General features: G+C 34.2%; 1 protein-coding gene across 2 annotated transcripts; it reads right to left on the bottom strand.

The window, feature by feature from the left end:
- Nucleotides 1-1,032: 1,032 nt before the first annotated feature.
- LOC124373369 (trifunctional purine biosynthetic protein adenosine-3-like) lies at nucleotides 1,033-7,424 on the bottom strand. Of its 2 annotated transcripts, none has more exons than XM_046831742.1 (4): nucleotides 7,153-7,424; nucleotides 4,472-4,558; nucleotides 2,871-2,960; nucleotides 1,033-1,495 (listed from the first exon to the last, which is right to left on the bottom strand). In XM_046831742.1, exons 2-4 carry the CDS (start codon nucleotides 4,547-4,549, stop codon nucleotides 1,115-1,117), a joined length of 549 nt encoding a protein of 182 aa, XP_046687698.1. In that variant the 5' UTR covers nucleotides 4,550-4,558; nucleotides 7,153-7,424; the 3' UTR covers nucleotides 1,033-1,114. The 2 variants fall into 2 exon arrangements, with proteins under 2 accessions (XP_046687698.1, XP_046687699.1); XM_046831743.1 differs by lacking the exon at nucleotides 7,153-7,424 and adding an exon at nucleotides 7,003-7,084.
- Between the last annotated feature and the right edge of the window lie 3,294 nt (nucleotides 7,425-10,718).

The raw sequence follows: 10,718 nt of genomic DNA, 5'->3' as shown, positions 1-10,718 counted from the left end.
TTGTGGAGCTTCTGTGTCAAGAAAAGAGTACTACCAAAAAAGTTCTTTCAACACCTCTACCAATAACAAGAGGGGTACCCCAAGGTTCTGTTCTGGGCCCTGCTCTCTTCATCCTTACCACAAATGACCTACCAGCATATTTAAGATACAGCTGTACCCCAATAATGTACGCTGATGATACCACCCTTGTGCTGGGCAAAGAAAGTATAGAATCACTTCAGATAAGCGCATTTATTGCTACAAACCTAGCCACTCAATACTGCCACGAAAATGACCTAGTTATAAACACACAAAAAAACAAAGCAAATCATGTTTGGTAGAAGAGGAAGGGAGGAACCAGCATTACCTGAGGTGGAAGTGGAAGAGACCGCATGCTTCCTGGGCATTACCATCGACAGTTCCTTTACCTGGACAGCCCACATTGACAGTGTATGCAGGAAGTTGAACACTGGCATATTTTTAATTCGAAGAATGACGCAAATTGGCACTCCAGAAATAGCAAAAATCATTAACCATGCTTTCTGTGAAACTCACATAATGTATGGCATAGCCGCATGGGGTGGTACTACCAAGACCAATATGAACAGGATACTAATATTACAAAAGAGAGCATTAAGAACTATACTAGGCCTACAACCTATGGAGAGCTGCCGAGAACATTTTAAAAGTCTTAAAATCTTGACTGTGTATGCAATGTACATTTGTGAGGTGGCACATTATGCATCAATCAAACAACCAGCTCAAGGATCAGCCCTTCACAACTATAATACAAGACATGCAACCCGTTTCAACCTCCCAGCTCATCGAACTTCTCTATATGCAAGAAAACCAATATATGCCGGTATGAAAATCCTCAACCACCTACCACAAGACTTCAGACAAGAAACTGGGGCAACACTAAAGAACAGACTGAAGAACCTCTTGTTGGACAATCCAATCTATTCCATGGATGAATTTTATCAAACGACCTGGACTTGATGTTATGTATTGTATTACAATTTTATGTATTTACTCATATATTGTATACAGTATTGTTTTGACACCATTGCATTTCTTAAAGAAATTGTAATAAAGAATATTCTGACTTCTGACTTATTTATTTATCATATCCATTTTATTTTATTCTTAAGGTAGTTTTTTTAGTTATAGTAACAATGCACCTGTTCATCTTGTGAATGTACATTGTGTAATAAAGATGACATACCAAGAATTTTGGATAACTAACGAACTCTTGTTTACTAACAAACCTGTAAATAAATTCCTTTGCTTTAGAAAAATCTGTGAAGGTCTCCCAGCGAGCAGTGGGTATGTCATGTCTTTTCATAAATTCCTTCGCCCAGTCCTTATAAGCTTCAATCCTCGCAGCCAACTTGTACGGTCCAAAGCATTTGATACCTGCCGCTACCAGTGTGTCTGCAATGCCATTGGCCAGTGGATCTTCTGGCCCAACAACCACCAAGGATACGTCCTCTCTTATGCACCATTCTGCTACTGCCTGTAAACCCATATTATATTGGCAATGGGCAGAGTAAATTGCAGCTATTAAGATATTATGTTTCCTACCTAATACTCCATTTTTCCAAGATGCAATGATCTGAGGAAACTTATGTTCTTTATAATATGCTACAGCATGCACTTTGCACTTGGTGATAAAAGAATCATCTCTAACCTTCAATAGAATGGTATTCAATGACCTACTGATATTTGAACTACATTGCAGTGGTACCAACCTCCTCTACAAAAACTTCCTTGTGAGAATTACATATATTTAAACCTTACTTTCTAGGTAAACATCATAGATATAAAATAGACAATTATACAACAAAAGTATGTGAGTTATTCGAAAATAAATATTTGAATCGATGTTGCTAATTATTGATGTCCAGCATGCCAAGTGCATTACACAGTTCCATTAGCATTAGCATTGTTGTATTGTGCTGTTAACAGTGTCAGTTCAAAATGTCTATAGTTTTTGATCAGCCCCTGATTGGTGAAATATGTAAAATGATTTATTTTTTTATAAAAAGAGTATTTCAGCAGCAAAAAGTTATTGGTAGATCAGTCAAGTGTATAACCAAATTTGATTAGTGGGAATAAAGAAATTAAGTATATGAGAGCTTTCAAGAATGGATAAGATAATTTTCACTATGAACCTTAATTAGGTTGACCATAAGAGATTATAGATTTGGTCAATGGCGTGGGCAAAAAAAACCGGATATTTTCTATTCCAATTTCAACACTGGAATTTCTGTATTTAAGAAGAACATCTTTCTATAAAACTGTCTCTCAAGCTTTGCAATTTCATAAATTTCAACCATTAAAACCCAAAATCTGATCAAATCTTTTGGATTCAAACAGATTGACCATTTACTATACAATCCAGAAAATCCCTAGCAATTTTCACTTTTTCTACAGCAAGTGCTTTGACACAGATGAAAGGGTAATAAAAGCAGTTGAAGACATGTTATTCCCACCCACCACAAACTTTTATGATTTCAACATAAAAGCTTGATCTTTATGACAAATGCTTAAACAAAATTGGCAACTGTATAGAAAAATATGTAAGGAATGAAACAAACATTTTTTTTAATGTGTGACGGTGCGGTTTTTTAAGTAGAAATCAAATCTTAATTTTCATATAATCCTTGTACACAGAAAATTGCCAAAAATTTGAGAGAGCTGTAAACCTAAAAATAATTCGCCCATATTTCAGTCAGACTAACCTTAATTTCTTTGAAGAAATGTGTGTTTTTTATAGTACCCTTATATTTTAATTAACCTTGAATATATTATGCCGTATTACTGTAATGTTACCATAAATTAAACCTAATACGTACTGGAAATCAAACAGTACATTTTTAATAACTTACTTTGAAATCTTTGAGATTCAGATCAACATTTTCTGCTTTAGACATTTCTCCAATACCAACATTTCCAGGTGCTGCGTACACTTTCTTCACCTTAAAAACATAAAATTAAGTATATGACATTCGTTAACAAGTTTAATAACTCTAATATAACTTTACAGAACAAAACTAGATTTCATTAGGCAAAACTGCACTACACATGCAATTACAAAACAAAGTAAAAGCAACTTTAGTAGTAGGAGTAAGCTCATTCTTCCCATAACATGATGAGTCAACACCGTAAATCTATACAATACACTGTGTTTGTTTTCTATGGGCATGCCCCTCTATAGCATAGCCTAACTATCCACAGAATATCTAAAGAATAATTTTATCTGTACACTTTAAATTTTGCATGAAACTTCATTTCTACATAAATAATAATGAGTTGATGAATGAGCATGACTTTGTCTACTTTTGGAATAGTAGACTGGCAGTTGATTTTCTTTTCTGTCTGCTGGGAGCTGTAAAAATTTCTTTGTATATTTAATACTAGCGGGGCCCCGGCGCGCTTTGCTGCGCATTTCAATAATTTTTTGCAAAAGTTGCCCGCGGCTTCGCACGCAATTTCCCGTTGAAAACAGTACACTTATATTCACTTATTCTTTTTCTATCACATTCTAAAACATTGCTGAGATAATTGATAGTCGTTCCATCGTGAGCCTCTTGGGCGTATTATGAAGGTATGTACCATATTCCTGCCTCTATCTAGCTGTTACCCACGGCTTCGCACGCAAATCTTAAGAACCGAAGTCCTTATATTACTTAGTAAATTTTTTTTTTTTACTATAATAAATTTTAGATTTAAATTAGTTATATCTCCGATGCCACGATTGAGCTTGCTTTGTTGTCTCGATCGAGAGAATATGTACACACGGAGTTTTGAGAACCATACTTCTGTCAAAAAAAATTTTTTATATAACATTCTTTATATTTGTAGCCAACGTAAGATAGTAATTATGATATCTGCATTACTCTTCTGATCAAGCATGAGCATGGTTTATATTAAATAAATATTGCAGTTAAAGGTGAATTTTTTACGTCAAATTTGAATTGTATTATCTGGATAGTAAAGTCTATGTTTAACAGTGATTGCAAAAACAGTTTAAACAAAATTTGTCGTTTCTCTTAAGCTTACTCTATGCTTTAAAACTATAAGTGTAATATATGTTTACAAAGAACAGCTGATTAAAAATTTGAAAAGACGTTAACATATGGTTTGCTGCAATGCATTATCTTATGGGTATTTCTGTAACCAGTGGGGCGGAATCCTGAATCGGGAAAGGGATGGGCATAGCTTATAAACCTTCTCCGTGGAAAAATACATATACGTACAAATTTTCATCATGATCGGTCCAATAGTTCACGATTCCATAAAGGACAAACATACAAACATTCATTTTTATATATATAGATTAGATATAATATTACAATTTCTTTAATATTTCCAATAAGAAGAGCTCCTCCTCCTTCAAACATGTAAGTTGATACAAAATTTAAAATAAAAAACTATTTTTTTTTTATGTGAGTTGGTGGATTTGAAACATTTTAACTTTAATACATACCTTAGGAGACATGGCAAGTTTCCAACAAATAGCATGTTCTCGACCCCCTCCTCCAATAACCAAGACGTTCGCACTCATTTTTAAAATCTAAAACAGAGTTACTTTTGGTAAAATATTACAAATTAAACTTGGTGTTACAGCTATTTTATAACTAAATCAATATACAGCCCCAGAAGGGTTCACTTCTGAGCTTGAATTTGGGTACTATCTTGAGGGATGTTTTTCTTTTTTTACCAGAAGTGTGGGGACATTGAAGCCTGCACTGATGGCTTATGGCATTTCTGATATGTACTTTCCCGACCTTAGATAATGCCCCAGATTGTCCCACTTTTCTTTTGTCAGATCATGTTGAATGATTGTCCCGCACTTATGTTGGAAAAAGAAAAACATCTCTCAATATAGTACCTAAATTCAAGCTCAGATCATGTGAGCGTTTATTAAATTTTTATATTCATAATACGTATGTATGTGCCAACCTTCTTATATAGGTGACAATTAGTAGATAGGGACGAAATGGCTTTGCTGACATCGCTTTCTTTCGTAGGCAGAAAAAAAGAACCGAGTGTCATAATGACTTGTAATTTTCACAGTAGGTCAAATAAAGTCTGTTCTTTGTAATAATGTAGTTTTTTAGGTGCCCAGGAAGAAAAACTCTTCTAAAGTTAGTGGCCTCCGGATAATACCAATGTATCCACTCCTGAATCCATTAATTTATTTTATTTTACGTATCTAAAGATGTCACAATGGCTAACATCAGAAATGAACAATACAACCTCAACTAAATACTGCTACGCATGATAAAAAGTAGTGCCTCTTTTAATGTTCTACAACATCGTTATTTATTATTTCCACTCATTTAAACTTAAATTTTTTATTCAGAACTAATTAGGTTAGCAACGTGACGCTACTATTTTGCCACTAGGCTATGGCTGTTAATTTTATATTTAGTGTACCCAGTTTTGTGAATTCTTTCTTAAACCATTGTTTTTGACTAAAATGTTCTGGCACTTAGTAGACATACTTTGAAAAATATTCCCGTCCTGGTTGACAATCATTTTTTTCACCCCAGCGCTAAAGAAGCATAATAATATACATATAGTCCTAACTTAACTGTTCAAAATACCATGTTGATAAGCCTATATCTACATACCCAATTAAATGGCCTTGTGTTTGCATTAATTAAGTTTGGTTAAACTTGTTTGCATTATTTTAAAAATTATTTTTATCTATGCCATGATGACCTTCACGTTATTGACCTATTGCAATCGTCCTCCTCAACAAAGCAATATGCATTTAGGGAATGAAAATGACAAATAATAAATTTAGAACATTAAACGTGGAACTACTTTTCTTGCAAGATAGTAGGAGGTTACAGTTAGAATATTAGTTTGCTCAGTTAAGTTGTGTATCTTAGCTAGCAGAACTGGCTGGAGACATTCATAATCAGGCTCAAATAGCTGACACAGCAGCAACTTAGGAGGTTGACTTAACATTCACAAAACTGCATGACGCCCCACACAGGACGTGGGTAGAGTACGATAAGCGGACCGGTTTTTTTATATAGATATTGACACACAATATTACTTAATTATAACTTTCTATATAACTAACTGATACTGATTTTTGAACAATAAATAACTTGTATCAATTATAAAAACTTTTTCATATAATATACGTATTTTCTTTTATAGATAAAACAGTCAAAAGCTCGTGGAGGACCGTGAAACGAAGTTTAAAAAATGGCATATCAGCTGGTGCTTGCAGATCATCTCTGTAAGTATTTGTGCAAAAGAAAAGTACACAGTTATCTAAAGAAGATGCTTCAACAATTTCTCGAAAACGGTTAATCATTGCTACACAGGGGTAAACATATAAATAATTACGCATGTTTCGTATTTCCTGTTATAAATGTTTTTTATGTTGTTATCATTTCAATATTATTTATGAGTTTTTCTTATTTCCAGTTCTAATTGTTTGATCGTTACAGCTCATTTATAATTTATAAGATTACAACTACGTGCGTTGTATTATTTACTTTAATTTAAAATATGATTATGGCTATACATATGTTGATATGATTTATAAACGTGTATTCGATAAGTGAATATTAGGTATCAATGATTGTGCTAATCGATATAAAAACCAGACCACTTATCGTACTCTACCCCAGGAAGTAGAAGGAAATACTACTATTTGCGACAAAAAAAGATTAAACTTTCAATGTTCTATGACTTCATTACTTGTCATTTCACCCCTTAAAACTTATTGTTTGTTCAGGAGGATATTAGCAATAGGTCAATAACGCAAAACTGTTCTTTGGCTACTCAACCCATTAATTTCACATTTACCATGCTTTTGCTCAGACTGTAAGGCTAACTAGGCCTACATGTTAGTGCAGTTTTAGGGTTTGGTAAGAACAAAAATTATTCATAACAATTAAATGTGTTACCATAGCCTAACATCTTTAAGCACTATGCAGACAAAAACATATTACAATTTTCAATAAAATAAATTTATAACAATCTACTAACTTATGTAATGGATATTATGGACGGCTTTACATGTTACATAACCAAAAATCACATTTTAATTTGTAAAAACTTTAATGTTTAGTTCATGTTAATGACGCTGAATTTTTTTTAAGTTGTTAAATAAAAAGAGAAATGTGCTATTTTGACTACCTTCTTAAAGATAAGCCTCTTCAAAACACAAAACGATCTTGATAACTATGTATTCAATACACAATTTCAAATTTGATCAGTACCGACATGAACTCCAGGCTCCAGCCCAGCCTTAGCCCAGCAGACACCGGCTAGCCAATGAAGAAGAAAACAAAACTGTAAGCACTAGGCTATTTCACATATATATACTGTATCAGCAGCTCTTCTTATCTAAACCAGTGACTTATACAATGTTCGATACACCATTCTCGTTTGAGAAATCGAACTGTTTTTTTTTTTTTTTTTTTTTTTTTTTGCACATTTAAGTAAGCTCGTTTTGTAATAATATCAAAAAGTGTGAAATCGTAAGACCAGGACGAAAATCGGCGGGTGTTTGCATCAGATACCTACATCGACGAATCATAATACTAGGAAGCAGCGTCAGAGTAGGTGTAATTTAAATGCGTTCATTTACTTTTTCGACTACCTCCCTATTATAGTTAGTTGATATGAACATCGTAGAAATCGATAGTATTAAAAATAACAGTTTAATTTAAATCTAGCTGTATTCATAATTTGTTTTAAAAAAATGTGAAATTCCAAATGTTTTAATACACTTTGAATCCGATTCTATTCAAAAATATTGCCAGAAAGAACCACAAATGTTGTAATATCATGAAAATGAAGCTCTAATTGTAGTTAGTTCTGGTCATTCCTTCGCCACCACCAGCTGTTGTCCAAACACCATCTGCTTCCCAAGATATGAATAGTTGGTTAATGCACCAGTCTTTAATACTACGGCAGGAGACATCAAGCCTGTTACGTCGCTCATCAAGGATCACAAAACCAGTCCATCTGCGCAATCTCTTTCTTTCTTCTTGTTTGCTGAATTTCAGCAGGTTCTGCTTACTTTGAGCATGGAACCTCGATAAACATTCTTATATGTATGACCAGTTTTTTTTATATTTTTTATATTACCTTATTTATAGATTTAAGAAAACTTACAATTTCCAGTATTATTTCCATATCAAAGCTCGTTAAAAGATCTTTCAATATATAAGGTGGATCTATTTTCTTCGCTTTCAGTTTAGTGAGCAATTCATGTCTGAAGTCGTTATATTGCACACAATCAAAGATTAAATGTTGAAGACTTTCTATGGAACCTGCATTGCATTTAAGGCATAACGGAGTGAAATAACAATTTATCTTAAATAGGGTTTCATTAACCCAAGCATGTCCAATTCATAGTCTATTTATTGTTACTATTTTATTTCTACTCAGTTTGTAATTATTATACCATGGGGAGGGGCTATCAGGGGCAAGTAGTGATTGTTTAATTGCGCCAACAAAATCTTCCAATGACACTTTAAAATCTGTTGGTTCTTCACCTGCTTGGGTTGCCTCTTTTGCCAGCCTATCTACATGTTCATTGGGACCTATCCCCACATGACTTGGTACCCATTGAAAAGTGAAGTATTTATTACCTCTCATCATGCAGATTGTAATGGCTGATGCCAGATTTTCTTCATAGTCTGCTGAACTTGCTGCATTTATGGCTAGTATAGCAGCTTTTGAGTCAGAACATACTACAATGTTATCATAATTTTGTTCGTTTGCTATTTCAACAGCTTTCTTTATGGCATGCAGTTCTGCGGAATAGCTGGATGCCTGGTTTAGAAGTTTATATTTGCATTCTATTTTTAAGTCCTGTATATACACGGCAGAGCCTGCGCCATCCTTGCTTCGTGAGCCATCAGTGTAAATTCTTAGATAGTTTTCATATTTCTTTCTCATTAATTCTAGAAATAATGCTTTAATGGCTTCTGGTGAAAGTAATGATTTTTTCCCAACTGTGTCATCAATCTCTAGTTCAAATGATATTTTTAAGTTCTTAAGCAGTAGGGGGCTATCAACGAATTCCAAAAGATTTGAATCACTTACTGCAATATTGTTTAGATTCGCCAGATTATCTACTGTGTTCACCAGTTCCATGTATAGAGGTTTGGTTTTTTTTTACCCAGTACTTATGATGATAAGCTACTGCATGCAAATATCTTATATTCACATAGCATGGGTGTTGTGGATTACTTAGTGTTTTAAACAATATTTTCTCTGTTAAGAATTCTCTCCTTATATGTAAGGGAGGTAATGCTGCCTCTGCATGCAGAGTATTAGTTGGGGAAGATTTCATAGCTCCGAGAATGCATCTTAAAGCATGGTTTTGGACTATTTGTAGGCTTTTAAGGTTGACTTTTGGGGCATGACCAAAAATAAAGCAACCATACTCCAGCTTAGATCTAATTACACTTTTATATACCTTTGTTAGAAGCTGCGGGTGGACACCTAGCCTCCCACAAGCCAGTGACCTCAGGATGTCAAGGTCTTTTAGGGATTTGCTTACCAGTGATTGGATGTGCTCCTTAAAGTTTAATTTATTATCGATTATAATACCTAAGATCTTATGGCTATTGACTACAGGAATGACTTGATTGTCAACAGTCAATGTGGGATTTATGATTTCTTTCCTTCTACTTATTATGATAATTTTACACTTTCTTGGATTTATATTAAGCGATACCTTTAACAGGTATTGTTCAAGGCTGGACAAGGCTTCTTGGATCCCAGCTGCACTAATGTCTAGCTCTTTATGACTACAGATTAGGGTTATGTCATCTGCGTACAGTAGAGGTTGTACCTGTCTTGGCATATACCTACCGATGTCTGCAGTATACAGTGAAAATAATATTGGACTGAGCACACACCCCTGGGGAAGGCCTCTATATGCAGGTCTGATGAAGGTACCCTGATTGCTGATGAAGGTCAACCTTCTACAACTAAACCATTTAAAAATGTTAAGGAAGAACGAACTGTTATGTTTTAATTTCAATATGTATATCATATGCGTTTAAATAACCAAATTAACATATAATCGGAAGACCAAACACCTGTAAAACGACTTTTATTTACATTAATCGAATTTGTATTAATGATAATAGCCTAATTTAATTTTTAATATACATTGAATAACAAAAAGTACTTGCTCCGCCGGGACTCGAGCCTGGATCTCTTGCCGGGTAAGCATGCTACCACTACACACTACAGAGCCCTTACTTTTTACGATTCAATCATTTTGTTTTTGGCCGTATCTGTTACATTTGCGTTTAAATAGCCAAACTAACATATGATCGGAAGACCAAATATCTGGCAAAAGCTATATAACCATTATCAAATCCTGAACTCTTGTAGACCTTATGCAACTTTTTCGAATCAATTATCATAACTTTTAGATCCTTGTTAAAACAACGAGGGAAAGAGGAGATCCCATTCTTTTTATAGGCGTATTTTCCCATGATTAGGTTACTGAGACCATGGATATACTTATCGAAAGATTCGCCGATAGGAATTAATGAATACTGAACTTTGTCATTAAGAGTGAGCAGCTTAGTTCACAGCTTCTCTATATTACACTTAGAGTTCTGAAAAAGTCTTGACTGAGAGGATATGTAACGAAATGGAAGGCTAAAGTCAAAATCAAGCGCAGGATGATACCCATTCTCAGACACAAGTGGATCTGGAGACCTTGTGAT

The sequence above is a fragment of the Homalodisca vitripennis genome, unplaced genomic scaffold, assembly GCF_021130785.1.
Source record: "Homalodisca vitripennis isolate AUS2020 unplaced genomic scaffold, UT_GWSS_2.1 ScUCBcl_5375;HRSCAF=12064, whole genome shotgun sequence".
In the NCBI taxonomy this organism is placed as follows: Eukaryota; Metazoa; Arthropoda; class Insecta; order Hemiptera; family Cicadellidae; genus Homalodisca; species Homalodisca vitripennis.
This window is presented reverse-complemented; position numbering and strand designations above follow the sequence as displayed.